The sequence below is a fragment of the Humulus lupulus genome, chromosome 9 (genome assembly GCF_963169125.1).
Source record: "Humulus lupulus chromosome 9, drHumLupu1.1, whole genome shotgun sequence".
In the NCBI taxonomy this organism is placed as follows: domain Eukaryota; kingdom Viridiplantae; phylum Streptophyta; class Magnoliopsida; order Rosales; family Cannabaceae; genus Humulus; species Humulus lupulus.
In genome coordinates, this window is record NC_084801.1 from 175,524,359 (window position 1) to 175,543,818 (window position 19,460).

Sequence of the window (19,460 nt, forward strand, 5' to 3'; positions counted from 1 at the left end):
TGTTAAAAGAAATTCTTTACTTTGAAAAAACTTCCTCAGAAACGCGTGTGTGGAGCTAAATTTGGAGAGTTTGGAGTATATACATGAAGCGCGTTAATAATGATTCTTAATTGGCAATAAATATATTTAGAGAAAAGCTTTTATTAATTTCTAAAATTATTATTATTAGAATTTAAAGATTCTTAATTAAGCCTCCTTCTATTTCCACCACGTAATAGACTCTTCCATATTTCCTCTTTACTATATAAACCTAACCTTGGCACCCTTTTGGTATATCATCCAACAAACTCTAATCTTCTATCTCTCTCTCTCTTTTATTCTCTCTTTCTACTCCTTGGGATTTTCTCAAAAGGGTTTTTTTTTCTTTGTTGGATTCAAGTATGGCTTTCTCAAAACTCCCATTGGCTCTCTTCATGTCAACCCTATTCTTCCATGCAGCCCTAGGTAAACATACATACCACAATTTTTAATCATTATTATGAACATGTTATGCATGCATGCATGGTACATATCTAATTGTGTTTGTTATTTTTGTTGTTGTTAAATATAGGTGAGATTGTGTGTGAGGAATTGCCCTTGGATGTTTGCGCATTTGCGGTAGCATCCTCGGGGAAGAGGTGTCTCTTGGAGACATCTACGACGGCCTCCAAGGACGGAGGAGTCGAGTACCAATGTAGGACGTCGGAGGTGGTGGTTGAGAGGTTGGCGGAGCACATTGAGACGGAGAAATGTGTGAAGGCTTGTGGGGTTGATAGGAAGTCAGTTGGGATTTCTTCTGATTCCCTCATGGAGCCTCAATTCACTGCCAAGCTTTGTGCTCAAGAATGCTACCAAAACTGCCCCAACATTGTTGACCTTTACTTCAACTTGGCTGCCGGAGAAGGTAATGATCTAATTATTATAACTTAATTTCAACAACATTTATGACTGAAACAGAAAATTAATATTATTGGTAATCAACACATCACAACTATTGTTTCTTTTATGGGAAAAATACTTAAATTTGGAAAATGATCTATTTTCGACAAAGAACAAAAATTTCATTTCTTTCATTCCCTTTAAATTAATCAACTTGCGAAACCGGCCTTCCATTTTGTAACATATAAGAATTGGTAAAACCGTGTGGAACTGGTACCATTTGAATGCAGAGACTTTTTATTTTTATTTTCATTTTTTTAAAATTGACCCAGAAAAATGAGGCTCAAAGACTATTTAATTGACTTTGTGCCACCATTACATAATATATTTATATATATATATATATATATTCTCTTTGTTGTCTGGGTCAGATTTCTTTTTCTGATCACCATAAGACCCTGATGATATTATACCTAATTTGCTTCTAAATAAATCAAAGGTAGATATAGTGCATGCATGATTACTTTTTGTAGCATACATATTATATTTATTTAAATTTAATTAATAATTATTTAAATATATATTATGAATTATTGCAGGAGTGTTTTTGCCTGACCTGTGTGAGAAGCAACGTTACAACCCACACAGAGCCATGGTTGAGCTGATGAGCTCTGGTGCAGCCCCTGGTCCAGTAGCACCATTTGTGGCACAACTCGTAGCAGCCACACCTGCAGCTGCACCATTTGTGGCAGAACTCGTAGCCACACCTGCAGCTGCACCCTCTATCAATTAAATCATTTATCATATATGATTTTATTATCCATATATATATATTATAAAAATTGGCAAACATTTTTCTCTAATTTTTGTATGGTATTGAGAGTGAGAGAAATAAATAGCATATATATATAATTAGAGAGAAATATGGGATTTGCAGATTTGGGGTTGATTTATATATCTATATTGTAAGCATGCACTCTGTTTGAAGAGTGCTTTATATGGTTGGTGTTGTTGCGATTTTATAATACTATATAAGATAATATGCAGAGTGATAATATTTCATTATTTGTAATCTTTTTTTGTTTTACAAATAAAGAGTTTCAGATTCATATTTTTTTTTATATGAATATTTTATTAAGTTTTTAATCAATATTTCTTTCTTCGATGTTTGAATATATAGTACATATTTATTGCTTGATTTCAAATATGGATCTAATTAATTAGCTGCTAAGAACATTTCTTATGTATGATATAAATATATTGTCAAATTTGGCACAAAAAATGTTATATTTAGTATAATATTTGTAATTGTGTTCCGCATAATAGTATTTTAAAATACAAATTGATATAAAGAGTAAATTATCATTAGTAAATTATATACTTAAAAAATAGCTAATGGCAATATTGTAATTAAAAAATATGTATTAAAGTCTCTCATTAATGAATAATGGTAATATTGTAATTAAAAAAAATTATACATGTTACATCTTGTGTCAAATTTGACACATTTTAAGCACATCATCGGAGATTTTTTTTTTTATATATAAAAATGCTAAAATATAACATTGCATCATAAATTTGGTACTCCATTGAAGATGTTCTAACATGACATTTCACTCCATTAAAGAATATTTCTTTTGTACATTGTTAGTGAAAGAACTATTGTAACACATTGGTTAGCCAAGATCATCAAACTGTGTACTTTAAATAGTGCTTAACTCACTAAACAAGTTATTAGATCATAAACGTGTATCTAATTGTTATTAATGAGTCAGGGTGAAAATCTCAGTCAAAAGAGATGGATAAACTGTACATGAGATCCCATAAAAGTATTTACAAAGTTATTTACAATCCAAAATGGTCATTACATTTCAAAAGTTACAATCTGCCAACCTATAAGCAGCAAAAATAGGGTTAAACCCTAGTTCTCCTGAGAAATACCTTGGCCGTGGTGGTCAAGTGACTGCATATGTACATATCACCACCTAAGCTCTCCACTCAAGGCTGGGTAAGCTTTTCTTTCCCTTTACCTGCACCACATAAATCTTATTATTGCATGTATACAATATAAATAAATGATCATGTAATCATTCTGGGACTTACAACCCTAATCAGATGGTGACTTTTAAGTCATTTTGGGGTCTTGCGCCCTGAATAGATGACTAATAAGTTATTCTGGGGTCTTGCACCCTAAATAGTTGACTAATGAGTCATTCTGGGGTCCTGCGCCTTGAATAGATGACAAATAAGTCTCTCGAGGTCCTGCACCCTAAGCCATGTGTCTATCCAGTCACCTAAGCCTTTTAGCCCTGACTCTGAGTAACTAGTCATAAACTAGCCAAGCGCTTTAATTTTATTCGACCAATAGGTTGGTCAAGAATCTAATGCTCATGTTGATTGGATCTAATCATTTCGGCCTGCATTTAATACGCTAATTCCACTCTTGACTCATAAGTCAATTCCATACGACCAGTGCTCAGTACCATTGCCGATGATGACTGATAAGTCAGAGCTTCTCGACCCGCACTAAACACCATTGTCGTTTCTGCCTAATAAGTCAGTGCCATTCACTAGTAATCAATGTTGCCAGGCATTTACAATGCAACCAATGTCCATATATAGAGCACTCAACATGCCTCATCAATAATCATGTATGTCACATACTGGGTGCAATTTTCTTACCTCAGGTTCGAGCGTAAAATAAATAAAGAACGATCCTTGAGAACGATCATGTCCTTAGGCCCTTAGCGGTCACCTAATCATAACCAAATATAAAATCCCATCAATATAATGAGTAATAAAAGATTCCTGGACCAAGTCCTAGCCCCGGGACCTCGAATCCTACTAAACTGGGTAGTAGAATCGATCCCGAGCCCTTAGGTGAATATCCCACGATTAAAAATACAACTTTGGCCAAAACTACCCTAAAGCATCGCGGCCCCACACCCCTGAGCCGCAACCCGTCTCCAGACAGAGGCCCCTGCCCTCTTTTGCCTGCACCTCACGCCGCGGCCCTAATGCCCATCAGCCAATCTTCTCCTCTTCGTTAAGCTTGGGTCGCGGCGCCCCAAGAACAAGGTTGCGGCTCAACCTAGAACCCAACTAAAACCTTCATTTTTACCCTTTAAAAATCTTCCAAAAACCTACCCAAACACATATCTAAATCCAAAAAAAAAAAGTTCCCAAACATCCCAATGTCCCAAAACCATCAAAACCCGAGCCTCAAACAACTCAAAAATTCATCAACACATAAAATCTAATCAAAGCTTAGAAACTAAAAAAACTCAAAACTTAAAGCTTGGATTACCTCTGATTGAGTCGTTTTCTCGCTAAATCCTCCGGTTAATAAGCTTCTAGTCTTCCCTAGAATCATTATAACTCGATCCTTGATTGAATCCGAGTCCTAAAACTCAAGTTTCCTTTGAAAATGCGACGAACGATAAAAAATGATAACAGGAGAAAGAGAGAAAGTGTTTTGAATGTATTTTCTTTCTGACAGGTTACTTCGAGCTTAAGTAACCTCAAGTAAATCCCAATGCTCGGGGTCCCAAAAACGCCCCCGAGGGTAAAATAGTCAAAATTCCTAGAATTTCTTCCTGATCTCACTAACTCCCAATATATCATCAAATAATCATTCTCCCTAATATCCTGGTAATTGACTCCGTTATGACAAAATTGCTAACTTGCTTCCTAGGATCATCTCACGCCGAATAGCTCAAACATATCCACATAATAATATGATCTCACACATATATTACATACATGGACATAAGTATACAAATATGTTATCAACGACCAAAATTACGAAAATGTCATCCTAATAAGAAGTGGGCCCACATGCATGCAATTACCATCATATAATAATAGAATTCACATAATCAAGCATATAATCACATATTAAATTAATTATGACCCTCCTGACCCCCTAATATAGACACTAAGCCACATTAGAGAATTTGGGACATTACAACTATACTAAAGAATCTATCTAAATCCATAAAATTATAATTTATTTAAATATCTCTTTTTATAAATTGAGGGAATATATTATTTTTGTATTATGTGTTTTAGGGTAATAAAAGTTTTGACTCTCTCTATTACGATAATGCAACTTTGTTACCCTATTTTTTGCAAAACAGTAAAAACATAGTATCTAAACTTGAATTTGGTCAAATATATATATATATATAATTCAATATAACCAAATTATTCTTAGTTATAAATAATTAAGTAATAAGTTATAAATTATATAGATTAAAAATAAAACTAAAAATATAAAGAATAAAACATAAACTAAATAAAATTAAAATTATAGTTAACCTAAACTAAAATCTAAAATTTAATACTACAAAAATAAAATCTCAAACTATTTAACATAAAATTAAATTAAAAACTAAAACTAACCCTCAACCCTTCTTCTTCCTACTTTCTCTTTCTCTTCTTCTTCTTATTGCATATGGTCAGAGGTCAACTCTAGCTGGTGGGGAGTAGAGAAATATGGGTGAAGTTGATTGGGGTAAAGGGATTCGATATGGGTGAGTGCATCATAGGCAATGACTTGATGATTCAATTCGAGTGATTGGGTGATGACTGTTAACCGAGATTTTCGGCAACTATATTAATGAATACTATTTGCTAGTGATAATAATGAAAATGGGAAATCGACACGAGATTTTTACGTGGTTGGGGCGTTAACTAGCCTTAGTCCACAAGTCCATATATTAGAGCAAGAAGAAGCTTTTACAATGGAGTTTTCTGGCTATATCTGGACAGAGTCTCTGCCCTTTTTCTTTTTTCTCCCCCTTTTCCTGTTGTCCTCAGCTCATATTTATAAGCTAAGGGGGTCATCGAGTCTGGGCCGCATCCGACCCAGGCCCATCAGAGGAAAGTGTAGAGGGGCCCTTTCTAGTGAAGGCCCAATACAAAAAGATATACAATGCTCATAATACAAACCAGCTAAGGCCCAATTAGTTGACCTGAGACACCAGCCTTCGCCCGACAAAACGACGCTTGGGTTCTGATCACTTCGAGTCACGAGGCTGATTCAGGAGACAAGACCGGTCAGGGTACTTGGCTGCGCAGTTCTGACACATCAGTGGACAATCCCAATGCTGCCTTTTCTGCAAGCGAAAAGTGGGGGGACAATGCCCACGCGAACTGAGGCGGTCTCAGGATCCTGGGCGCCCGGCCCTTCAACTAGGGAGGAGGCGATCCAGGTCCGTTTACCTTTGGCCTGCTACATTTACCTCGGGCCCGGATCATTCCAGGCTCCAGGACGGGGACGCGTAAGCCGCGACGCCCCAGGCGCCCCGGACATCCTCGGGACATTCCAAGCTGAAGATGAACCCGGAGGGACATCCCAGACCCTTCTATACGGGCCCAATCTGGAGTTCCTGGGCCAGGCCCGAATGCCGAGTCGATCCACTGACTGCGGGCCAGTGCGAAGGCCCAAAGCCCTTCCAGGAAATGGGGATAACAACTGTGTGTGCAAGTGACTGGATGTAAATGTGTTCATCGGTCGGTTTGGGCGGGTTTAAGTGGATATATAACCAACCCAAAAGTAATTTTGGGTTGCAAATTTTAATTGAAATGTTTTGCCCCGGCAGAATAAAATCTAAGTGTTATTCAAATGTACTACTATTATATATATATATATTAAAGAGGAGAAAATCTTTCATTGGTTGGGTTGGGTCTTAATTAGACGGATAGAGACCGAAATTCAAACCACCCATAATTTAAATTGGATGGGTTTTATTTAAACTCGGCTTGTTTGATTTATCTTCTATTTCAGCTTGTTTAAGTTTAAATGGTCAAGTTTATTGGGTTATTTCTCGGGTTGTGCAAAAAATTTTGCAAATCGTCCAACCCGAAGAAACTGCCCAAACCAAACCGAAAAAACTGACAAAAAATACAACCCGAATAACCCGACAAAAATTCAAACCGCCCAAATATTATATTGGGCGGTTTGAGAATTATACCAACCTGCCCAATATAACCCAAATAAACTGATTAAGAGTTTTTTTTTCTTCATTTATACATATATAGATTATGTATATTATTACATATATTATATGTAATATTAAATATTGTTTTAAAATTTTTAACAGTGAATTTAGAATCATTTTTTAAAGTTTAAATTTAGAATAAAATGTATAAGTTTGGAAGATGCATGCTATACTTTTATTTTGTTGAATATAATTATTTGAACATTTAAAAAAAAAACTTAAGATTGGTTTGGACAGGTTAACCCGACCAAACCACCTAAAACATTGGACGGGTTAAACTTTTTTTTTTCTTAATTGGATGGATTAGAGTTGGATTTTTGCAACCCAATTTTTATATTAGGTTGATTAAAATATGTTATAACCTGACCAATGAATACCCCTAGTTATTTCTAATGCCCTAAGAACTCAATCACACTAGCAGCCACCACCACCACCACCACCAATCTTGAACCATCCCAACTGTAACATCCCAAATTACCTAATTAGGCTTAGGGCCTTGATTAGGGGGTCAGGATGGAAAATTATGAAGAATTATTTGAATATATGTGATTTAATTATGAAATATGTGTTTATGTGATATATATGTGTATCATTATATATCATTATATACTATGACTAGATATGCATGTTTAAGTGTATTAAATATGCATGTGGGCTTGTTTCTTATTAGAAGGGAAATTTTCATAATTTGACCCATTACGGGTATTTTGGAATATATGTGCATATATGTGTGAAACCACATTATTATGTGGATATATTTGGGTTACTCAGCATGAGGTGATCCTAGGGAGTAAGTTAGCGGGAGAGTCACAACAAGACCAAATACCTAACTCGGGGTGAGTCAATGGGGTATTTTGGGTTTTTAGTACATTACCGAGATATCGGGTAATGAGAATAAATATTTAAGGATATATTCGGAGTTAGTGAAATTAGGAATGAATGTTGGGAATTTTGACCATTGTACCATCGGAGACGTTTTTGGTACCCCGAGCCTCGAGATTAGCTTAAGGTTACTTGAACCCTAAGTAAACCACACAAAAGAGAAGAAAAAAAACACTTAGAACTCTCATCTCCTCTCTCTCTCTCTCTCTCTCTCTCTCTCTCTCTCAATCGTTCTCTCTCTCTTCCTCTATGTTCTTGATTGGTTTTTGAGAAAAACTAAGGGAAATTAAAGGTGAGGGAGCTTGGAGTTGCATCTAGGAGGATACAAATCACAGCTAGGTAAGCATCAATCCCTATTTTGACTGAGTTCTGTTTTGGTTTTAGGGTGTTCTTGAGCTTTGAGGCTCGAGGTATTGAATTGGGGTTTTGGTCAAGTTGTGCTTGGGTTTTATTGGTGTCAAAGTGTTGATGATGTTTGAGGAAGAAAGATGGAAAATATGGGTTTGGGGCGCCGCGACCTGCGTGAACCCAGAGCCTCGGGTTTTCTGTTTTGCCTAGGCGTATTGCAACCCTTCAAGGTTGAGTCGCGGCGCGTGTCCCTGGGAATGCAAGGGCTGAGGGCCTCTGACTTGAGTGCATTGTTGATTAATTATATATAGCATGTAGCTCTTGCATGCATGCATGTCACTACTACTTAAGCTTCAGCTTGAAGAGTCAATATATTTATATATATAAATTTATTATATTGAGATGTAGTTTTCATTTATATATATACGAGGTGTAGTAAATAATATTGTTATTCCCAAAATTTGAAAATGGTGACGTGGCAATAAAGGTGACAAGTGGCAAGAGATACTTGATTGATCAGTTACCAGTAAGGTGCTTGGCCGACCGGTGAGGTGCTTGGCCGACCGGTGAGGTGCTTGGCCGACCGGAGGAGTGCTTGGCCGATCAGTTTTCCTTCTAAGTGTGAAGTGGACCGACTAAACAGATCATTGTTACGCAAGAAATCCTAGTAACGGCTTCAGCTAGAATCGGTCATACCTGCGCGGGAATATCTCATATTATCCCAAAGAATCGCATATTGTTGTATTTTAGATGTTATTATTAATTAAATATTGTGAGAGTAATAGAAAGATCCTGATTATGAGGGATTTCGGTTGTACGATCCTGGGCCTATAAATACAGAGCTCATGGCACCATTTAGGGATTCCGATTCTGATTTTCCTAAGAGAGTATTTGTATTTTGAGAGAAGTATTGTATTCTTTTCATATGCACTGAAGAAACTCAGTTGACTCTGGTTCATCTGATCTTGAGTGTAGATCTATAATCATAACTCTAAGTGGACTAGGCTATTACCAACACATTGGGGCTGAACCACTATAAAAATCATCAGTGTCGTTTTTTCTCTTGAAGGTTTATTGTAGTTTTGATGTCTACACGTCATTGGCCAAACCTATGGTCAACATTTTGGTGCTTTCATTGAGAGCCTGAAGAGAAAAATAGACAATTACCGTAGCATTATGGCACCTAAGAACACCAATGTGGCCTCCAAGAAGCCAGGTTCCTCTAAAGAGCCTGCCAGATCAGAAGGTCCTGGTCCCCAAGACCACGAGACTGAGCCTAGAGTCTTGCTCGAGGACATGACTCCAGAGGTTGAATAACTCCAGGAAGCCATGGGGGCTTTCCAAGAGGAAATGGCACAATTCAACGCCTGACAGGAGTCATTCGCTGAAGAGATGGCTAGACAGAAGGCTGCATTTGAGCAGCAAAGACGGGAGATGGACGCCAGGAGTGAAGAGATCAGGCGGCGACAGGAGGAGGCCGATAGGCGATACCGTGAGGCTGCACTCGCTCTGGAGGCGGCTACGCAGTTGGCCCAAGCCAATGCCCAAGCTGCAGCGCGAGGAGCAACCACCCAAGGAGCAAGGAGCACAGAAGCTGGTCGAAAAACCCTGGCAAACCCAATTCTCGAGGACCAAATAGAAGCAGTAGTAACCCTCTTGGTCGGGAAGAGGATGGGATCCAATCGGGCACTGCCTCAACCCAAAGGGGGAACTCCAGAACCCCCTCTAGGAGCCACCGATCAGAAACTTCCAGATCCGGAAGTCACAAATCAGGCAGTAAGAAGACTCCACCTGGGCAGGAGCAAAATAGAGCTCCTCGAGGTAAAGAAACTTTGCACTTCAAAGACGGGCATGGTCGTGATGAAGCTGATAGTCATCACATTTACCAGTCGAAGGAAAAGGATGACAACAACCAGCGAGGAGGAAAAGACCACCCGGCACAGACAGGAAGGCCACCACTACATCCCAACCAGCAACGTAGTGGCAAGGAGCATGTCCCGCACAGTAAGCCTTCCAAAAAAACTCGGAGCACAGTGTTCAATCGGTTAGGGAGGCATACCTCTCAGAAGGATTTAAGAGATGTCATTGGTGACAGGAGAAGGACCGTCCTGGTCGAAGGGCGAGATCTGAACCGACCTACCAATCAAGTAGAAATACCTGATGATGGTGTGCTGGATAGGAGCGTCCGACCAGGCGGTCCAGAACTTGAGTCCCTAGCAGTGGCCCCAGGCATCCAAGCCCAGCTTGATGCACTAAAGGCAGCAGTTCAAGGTCTGTCGAAAAAAACTTCTGCAATCGATCCAGTAGACCACAGGAGTGGCAGCTTATTCTGTGCTCGAATTAGAGCAACCCAGCCGCCAGTGAAGTATAAAGCACCGGTACTGCCAGTTTATACAGAAAAGGCAGATCCGATAAGGCATGTGGGGAATTCAAAGACCAAATGGAGCTGCTCGGAGTGAGCGATGACTATCGCCGCAGAGTTTTCCCCACTACATTATCTGACACTGCCCAAGAGTGGTATTGGAAATTTAAGCCACACTCCATTACTTCTTGGGAAAGTTTCAGGAAAGAGTTTTGTAGGCAGTTCAGCGCTGCTCAAACCCCTCTGGTTTACGCCAATCACTTGGCAGATATTAAACAAGGGAAAGATGAATCTCTCAAGAACTACATACAGAGGTTCATGAGAGAAGCCAACCGAGAAACTACGGTTGGAGATGAGGGGAAGATGGTGGCCATTTCTTCTGGCATAATCTATTGGAGTCCTTTATGGGATAGTATTCATCGCAATCCAATTTCAACATTACAACAATTCCTTGACCAGGCGGACAAATATATGAAATTGGATGACACGATTGAGAAGGGAGAGAAGGGCCTAAATAATCCGAGCGGATCAACTGATCCTCCTAAGAATGGTGGAAATGGACAAAGTGGTGGTAAGAAACGTAGATATAACGGGTCTGACCGCCATGTGAAAAGAAGGCTAAGTCGGGACCAAACGACAAGCCAACTAAGTATGAACCTCGGTTCACCAATTACACCACTCTTTCGGCCAGCTGAGCAGAGATATATCTCGCGAGTCATCAGGAGGTCCCCTACCGAAAACCCCCACCCATCAGGAAGGAGATGAGTAAGAGAGATTTGAATAAGTTCTGTTGTTTCCATGGAGACTATGGTCACGACACAAATGAATGCAATCATCTCAAGGACGAGATAGAGTTTCTCCTCCGATCGGGGAAATTGAAAAAATATCGAGCAGAAAAGACCCAAGGAGAGGGAAGTAATAATAATCCTGGGTTTAAGCGACAGCAGTCTCCACCCTTACAACCCGAGCCTGTGGACTTCACTCTAGACACCATATGTGGAGGTCCACATCTGGCTGGGGATAGCAATAGAGCAAGGGAGAGATATGCTCGGACACTCCGGCATGAGTTGGACGCAGCATCAACGTCCGAGGTCATGACTGTAGAGGAGCGGCCACCGAAGTGCTCACGGTACGAAAGTGAGTCCCTTACTTTCATTGAAGATGATGCACGACATGTGAGATATCCTCATAATGACCCCCTCGTCATTACAGTCCAAATAGCAAACATGAAGGTGAAGAGGTGTCTGGTCGACACGGGGAGCTCTATGAACATCATTTATAAATCATCCTTTGAAAGGATGAAACTATCCATTAATGACTTGAAGCCATGCTCTCAAGTAATTTATGGATTTATTGGAGAAGGGTTGTCGCCGGCCGGAACGATCTAGTTACCAGTCACAATAGGAGATGCTCCCAAGCACAAGACAGTTATGACGGAGTTTCTGATAGTTGACTGTTCGTCGGCTTATAATGTGGTGATTGGTTGACCACTACTCACAGCCTTGCATGCGGCGGTCTCGATATGGTACCTTTCTATGAAGTTCCCGACTAGTGCAGGCATAGGTTGTGTCCGAGGAGACCAGAGAGAAGCAAGAGAATGTTATAATGCCTCGGTAGCTAAAGCACGAAAGGGGGCTAAGGAAAACAATATGATTGTATGTGCAGATAGAGAGGAGGTAGAGGAGATGGATGTCGAGCGACAAAGCATTACAGTCATGGCCGATCAGGAAAGAATGTTGGAAGAGTTTGGCCAAGAAAGCACTCTTGGTTTAAGTGAACAACAAGCCCCATTCGGTGATGAAGTCACCAAATAGGGCGTTACCCAAAGCGAGGGAATGGACTTTGATCCTCGCTTTTGGGATTATGATAGTGAGGTGGGACCTACAGAAGAATTAGAAGAGGTCCCAATAGATGAGAATGACCCGACCAGAGGGGTCAAGTTTGGAAAAAAGTTAAAGTTAGAAGTAAAAGCACAACTGGTAGAAATTTTGCGGAGGAATCAAGATGTCTTTGTCTGGTCTCACAAGGATATGGTGGGAATCTCACCAACTGTGATCAGCCACGTGCTCAACGTGGATAAAAGCTATCCAGCAGTGCAGCAGAAGAGAAGATTGCTTGACAAGGATCGAGCATAGACTCTCAAGGAGGAGGTGGAGCGGCTAAAGGAAAACGGGTTTATAAGGGAGGCTTATAACCCCGCTTGGGTTTCAAACCCAGTATTAGTGCCCAAGCCCAATGGAAAGTGGAGGACTTGTGTGGACTTTACCGACCTGAACAAAGCATGTCCTAAGGACTGTTTTCCTTTGCCAATAATAGACCAGTTGGTTGACGCGACCTCTGGTTATGAAACTTTGTCCTTTATGGACGCTTACTCAGGGTATAACCATATTAGTATGCATCCTCCCGATGAGGAGCATACCATTTTCCGAACAGACATAGGGTTGTACTGTTATAAGGTCATTCCATTCGGCTTAAAGAACGCGGGAGCCACCTACCAACGTTTAGTGAATGGCATGTTCCGTGACTTAATCGGTAAAAACATGGAGGTGTACGTAGACAATATGCTGGTAAAGTCAAAGGAAGCTGAAGGACATGTACGAGATTCGGAGGAATGCTTTGCAGTACTGAGAAAGTACAGTATGAAGTTGAATCCCCTCAAGTGCTCGTTTGGAGTAAGTTCTGGAAAATTTCTTGGGTTTATTGTTAACTCACGAGGAATAGAAGCAAATCCAGAGCAGATAAAGGCACTCACAGAAATGAAGTCTCCAGCCAGGATTAAGGATGTGCAAAGCTTGACTGGGCGGATTGCTGCTCTAAGCAGGTTCATTTCTAAATCAACGGACAAATGTGTCCTGTTTTTCAACTTGCTTAGAGGAAGCAAGAAATTTGAATGGACGGAAGGATGTGAGCAAGCTTTTCAAGCCATAAAGGAACACTTGGCTCAACCTCCTGTTCTTTCAAAGCCAGTTGATGGGGAAGACCTCTTTGTTTACTTAGCAGTCACACAGCATGCTGTCAGTGCTACTCTAGTGCGAGAAAAGGATAAAGTGCAGCATCTGGTGTACTACGTTAGCAAGCGATTGATAGGAGCAGAGTCTAGGTATCCCGTGATCGAGAAGTTGGCCTATTGCTTGGTACTTGCATCTCGCAAACTGCGACCGTACTTCCAGACACATCCCATTAAAGTACTTACTGACCAGCCCCTACGCCAAGTCTTACAGAAGCCAGAGTCATCTGGTCGTCTACTTAAATGGGCGGTTGAATTGGTCCAATTCGAAATCAAATATCAACCAAGATCTGCTATTAAGGGACATGCTTTGGCAGATTTTATTGCTGAATGTACTGGGATTCCTGATATTCCCGACCAGAAAGAGCATGTGACTGGGCAGAGAGAGGATCTTCCTAGTTGACAACTTTTTGTTGATGGGTCGTCAAACGAGCATCATTCGGGAGCAGGAATTATATTAATCACGCCGAAGAAGCACCGAATTCACTGCGCACTGAGGTTCAGATTTAACGCTTCTAATAATGACGCGGAGTATGAAGCCCTCCTAGCAGGCTTGCGCTTGACTAGAGATGTCCGTTCCCGGTCGGTTGAAGTAAACAGTGATTCCCAATTGGTGGCCTACCAAGTCTTAGGGGAATATCAAGGAAGGGGCCTGCGCATGATGGCGTACTTGAATAAGACCAAGGATTTGCTAGCACAATTCGAAGAGTATACTATTAAGCTGGTACCATGGGAGCAGAACTCTAATGTAGACGCTCTAGCAAAATTAGCTAGTGCAAAAGACGCTGAAACTTTGAATATAGTACCATTGGAATACTTGGCAGAGCTGTGTATTAATGAACGAGAAGCCATGCCCATCACAATAGTTGACACTTGGATGACACCCATCATTACTTACCTTGAGCAAGGAGTCCTACCAGATAATAGTAATGAAGCCAAGAAGATTATGAGGCAAGCTGCTAGGTATATTATGATGGATGGGGTGTTGTATAGAAAATGGTACTCTATGCCACTGTTAAGATGCATAGCACCCAACCAGTCAAAAAACTTATTGACCGAAGTGCACGAGGGGTTCTACGAAGATCATGCTGGGGGGCAGAGTCTATCTAAAATGATTTTGCGGCAAGGATTTTTCTGGCCTACAATGAATGAAGATTCCATGGAGTATGTAAAGAAGTGTGATAAATGCCAGAGAATTTCTAAAGTACCCAGGGCACCTCCAAATGTCTTGAAGCAGATGCAGAGTCTATGGCCTTTTGCAGTATGGGGCATTGATCTGATCGGGAAACTACCCAAAGGAAAAGGAGGAGTACAGTTTGCAGTAGTTGCTGTGGATTATTTCACCAAGTGGACCGAAGCTGAACCACTAGCAACGATCACCTCAAATAAAGTGTTAGATTTTGTAGTTAAGAATATAATATGTCACTATGGTCTGCCCAAGAAGATAGTCTCTGACAACGGCACTCAATTCGATAGTGACTTGTTTATCGATTTCTGCACTTGGCATGGCATTACGAAAAGTTTCTCCTCGGTAGCTCATCCGCAAGCCAATGGGCAGGTTGAAGCTGTAAATAAAACTTTGAAGGATACTCTAAAAAAGCGTCTAGAACGAGCTAAGGGTGCTTGGGCGGAAGAATTACCAGAAGTCCTTTGGTCATACAGGACTACTGCTCGGATAGCAACTGGTCATACCCCTTTTTCCTTGGCATATGGATATGAAGTCATGTTGCCTGTCGAAGTAGACCCACCATCTCATCGGAGAACCATGTATAACCAGGAGGAGAATCACTAATTATTAGTTGAATCTTTGGATTTTCCTGAAGAGAGACGAGAAAAAGCAAACTTGAGAGTTGCTGCCCATCAGCAAAAAGTGGCCTGCTATTTTAATTCCAAAGTTAGAGATCGAAAGTTCCAGGTCGGAGATTTGGTCCTTAGAAAGGTGTTCATCAGAGACCCGGCAGCTGGAGTGCTAGGACCAAATTGGAAGGGACCGTATCAGATTGAGCAAGTCTTACCACCCGACACTTACAAACTTTCTCGATTAAATGGAGAGCTGAGCAGGAACTATTGGAATGGGGAGCACTTGAGGAAATATTATCAATAAATACTGCTTACAGAGTAGTAGCTTAGTTTCAAGTGTTTAACTTGTTATTTAAGTTTGTTTGTGAACTGGCTATTTGCTAACCAATCATTTTATTTTTGAACAATTTTTTTTTTTAGACTCGTAATTAGACACAGTTTGTCCTTTTTTTTACGAGTAATAAAAGAGATCACGCGCAGCGCGGTCAAATATTTTTATAAATTTTGCATATGTGTTGATTATTCTTAGGCAGTGTTCAACTGTCAGTGCATCTTAAAACAAAAAAGGTTTTCTGGAGGAAAAACCGGGCAGTGTTCAACTGGCGGTCTCCATCAGATGAATGGCCAACGTTTAAATAGTTGAATGTTTTTGCAGTGTTTAACTACTGAAATATCCTCCTTATATTCAATGTGTTTCACGAGTAATAACTGCTCGGAAAAATTCGGTCAAGTAGCAAGTGATCAAGGATTTTTCAACCCTCAATCACTTGGGGGGCACATAGGGTATACTGGTATATAATTCAACACAAGCAATAAGAGCACGAGCAAAGATATTTGTAATGCCCCAAATTTCCTAATAAGGTTTAGGACCTTGATTAGGAGGCCAGGAGGGCCATAATTGATTTATTATGGTATTTAAAGATTATATGCATGTTTATGTGAATTATATTATTATATGATGGTGAATGCATGCATATGGGCTCATATTTTAATTGCAAGGGCATTTTGGTAATTTGGTCGTTGGGGGCGTGATTGTGTAATTTCATGCATATGGGTGAATTATAATTTTACCACATTATATGTGGATTGGTTCGAGTCATTCGTCATGATACGATCATGGGAATGCAAGTTTTCGGTCTAGTCATAACAGGATTAAATTCGGGGCTCGGAGTGAGTCTCGGGGTAATTTGGTGATTAGAACGTTGTCGGGATTTAAAGGGTAACGAGATGTGAATTATTGGTATTTGAGAATAATGGGAATTAGAGGGTGTTAATTATAATTAACGAGACAGGCGGGAAATGACGATTTTACCCTTGGGAGTGTTTGGAAGCTTTTATTTGACCTAGGGGCAAAATAGTATTTTCACTCCCAAGATATATATCAGCCTTTGGGTTTAGAAGGCTGTAGAATTGTTAGAAAACAGAGCAACATCAACCTCTTCTCTCTCCTCACCCGTACACCATTTCCCTTCTTTCTCCCTTTGGAATTTTGAGAGCCAACATGAGGTAACAAGCTAGGAAATCAAGGTTAGGGCTTAGGGACTTGATTCAGCTATTGAAGGGGGGTTGAAAACCAAGCTTGAGGTAAGGAAACTCAGCCATGAAAGTCTGGTTATACTCTGTTTTTGTGTTAAGTTTCAGCTTGTGATTTCTTGGTGGTTAGTTGGAATTAATGGAAGTTTTTATTGGGGTTTATCTTGGGTTTTGCTAAGGGAGTGTTATAGATAAAGTTTAGGGGTTGTATTGGAGGTTTGAGTGGTGTTTAAACTTGGTTTGAAGGGTTGGTTCCAAGAGAAAACGCGAGGGAAGAAAAACAGGGGTTTTGGCTGAACTGGAGGTTGCGCCGCGGAATGGCCAGGGAGGGCCGCGGCCCTTGGAGGATGCTGAGTTTAGGCGCCTCTGTTTGAGGGGCGGGCCGCGGCATGGCCAAGGAGGGCCGCGGCCCTTAGTGGCTTTTTGGCCAGAAATAGCTTTTTGGCTTAGGGATTCAAGCCTTAGGCCTTGAGGTCGATCCTACTACCCAGTTTAGTAGTGTTTGATGTCTCGGAGGCTAGGTTTTGGTTTGGGAACCTTTTATGATTTATTTTATTGATGGAATCCCATAATTGGTTATGACCAGGTAACCGCCAAAGGACCAAAAGGTTGATCATTCTCAAGGGGCGTTTCTTTAATTAATTCTTGCTCGAACCCAAGGTAAGAAAACTGCACCCCATATGTGACATGCATGGTTGTGATTGATGCATGTTGGATGTTGAATATGAACATTGATAGCATAATGTATGCTTGGCAATTTTTCCCATTTGCATATGGTTATTATTGAGGCATGCTGGATGATTAAGTGTGATGCATGTGATGTACGAGAAACATGTGATTAGGGCATGCCATGAATGATGAATATGAGATTGGTCAGAGCTTGAGTCTCTGTGTTTATGCATGATCATAATTATGCTAGCAACTGTTTAGTAAGCATGTTGAATGCCCTATTCCTGGATAATTGGCATATGATACACATTGATAGCATTGCTTACCTGTGCATGATACTGACTAATTAGTCAAATTTGGCAAAGGTACTAGTATCAACTATGAAGTTGTGACTCATTAGTCAGGTTCGGCAGTGGTATTGGGCACTGGTCACGTTGCACTGACTCATCAGTCAGAATTGGCAAAGGTGTTAGTATCAACTGTGAAGTTGTGACTCATTAGTCAGGTTCGGCAGTGGTACTGGACACTGGTCACATAGCGCTGACTCATTAGTCAGAACGGCCTTAGCGTGTATCACACAAGCCATCAAAGATTAGATCTAATCGACTTTCTGCATTGAATGACTCAAAGAGCATTAATGTCGGGCCGACCTCAAGGTCGATGAACATTATAAGCGCTTGAAGGCTAGAGGCTTACCCAACAGCCACCCTTCCATTTGAATTAGTGACTTGCTTGTCAGTCGTATGGTTTACCAGAACCTATTGAAGGCTAGAGGCTGACCCAACAGCCACCCTTCCATTTGAATTAGTAACTCGCTTGTCGGTCACTCAGCATGGTTTATCGGAACCTCAAGTGTTACGACACTCATCTGATTAGGATTGACTTGATAGTCCTCCAATCAGAAGGCCAGGATTTCTTATCCTGGATACCCCAACATTTGTTGGAATTCATTTGCAGGCTGAATAGAGCTATGATTGCTAGGCATGCCAGATATGGTTTGATATCATGATATGACAGTTTATGAGCATATGAGTTTTCTTGCTGGGCTTCGGCTCACGGGTGCTTTGTGGTGCAGGTAAAGGCAAAAGGAAGCTGGACCATCCTTGAGTTGGAGAGCTTAGGTGATGACGTGTACATATGCAGCTGCTCGACCAATACTTGGGCGAGGTTTGAAAGTGGAACTAGGGTTGAACCCTGTTTTGCCGCTTAGAACGGCCTGTTGTAAACACTTTCTTGTAATAAACTCTAAAATTATACTTTTGGGATCCCAATGTATACAGTAAATGTTCTAGTGAAACGTTATATCTTAACGAAAGTTTTTAACCCCTAAACCGCTAATCATACTTAGTTACACGTTTATGGCCAAACGACTCGATTAGCGGGTTTAGCACTGTTTGCAATGTGCACTGTAGCGGTCCCTGGAGTTGGGGCGTTACAATATTTGTTTTCAGGCTGACTTGTAAATTTTTGAAGTCAAAAGGGTCGTTAAGCTAACTTGTTTTACAAAGCTTAAGTAACTTTGAGTTTTTTCAAAATTTTAAGTTAAGAAAAACTATTCGTGTGTAAACAAAATGCTATGCTCATAAAATGTTAGAGCAATAAGAATGTGAGAAAGCATGCTTAGTAGTGACTTATGAAATGTTTAGAATTTCTAAGTTAGAAAACTAAGTACTCATGTGAAAATGTAAGACATCTATGGTAATAAAACTTTTAAATGACTCAAGTCTAAAAAAGTGAAGTGTTCATGCCAATAGCTCGACCATACGAGAAAAGTACAATAGCAAAATATAAAATAAATGTCTACTAGTCAGGTAAGGAGTTCTCTGGTTGGCTATGGGGCTCCCTGGTCGGATTGTCACTCAGGTTGATCAACACCATCCTCAACATCAGTGACTTCTTCCGGTCGGAATGATAACGTGGGAGAAAAAGGTGTAACACCAGCAGGATTAGTTGCCTCCTCAACGGCCTTCGCCTTGAATTTGGCAAGTTCTTCTGC

General features: G+C 40.4%; 1 protein-coding gene across 1 annotated transcript; it reads left to right on the forward strand.

Moving 5' to 3' along the window:
• Positions 1-264: 264 nt before the first annotated feature.
• On the forward strand, positions 265-1,979 carry LOC133801225 (uncharacterized). The gene is made up of 3 exons (XM_062239397.1): positions 265-444; positions 551-883; positions 1,458-1,979. The coding sequence occupies exons 1-3, from the start codon at positions 381-383 to the stop codon at positions 1,649-1,651; spliced, it is 591 nt and encodes a 196-aa protein (XP_062095381.1). The 5' UTR covers positions 265-380; the 3' UTR covers positions 1,652-1,979.
• The last annotated feature ends 17,481 nt before the right edge of the window (positions 1,980-19,460 follow it).

What these genes read in the sequence shown, in the direction of transcription:
- LOC133801225 (XM_062239397.1), top strand. Translation starts at nt 381, where the DNA reads ATGGCTTTCTCAAAACTCCCATTGGCTCTCTTCATGTCAACCCTATTC. An exon ending in ATTCTTCCATGCAGCCCTAG is followed by an intron (nt 445 to 550) that starts GTAAACATACAT and finishes TGTTAAATATAG; the next exon opens with GTGAGATTGTGTGTGAGGAA. An exon ending in CAACTTGGCTGCCGGAGAAG is followed by an intron (nt 884 to 1,457) that starts GTAATGATCTAA and finishes GAATTATTGCAG; the next exon opens with GAGTGTTTTTGCCTGACCTG.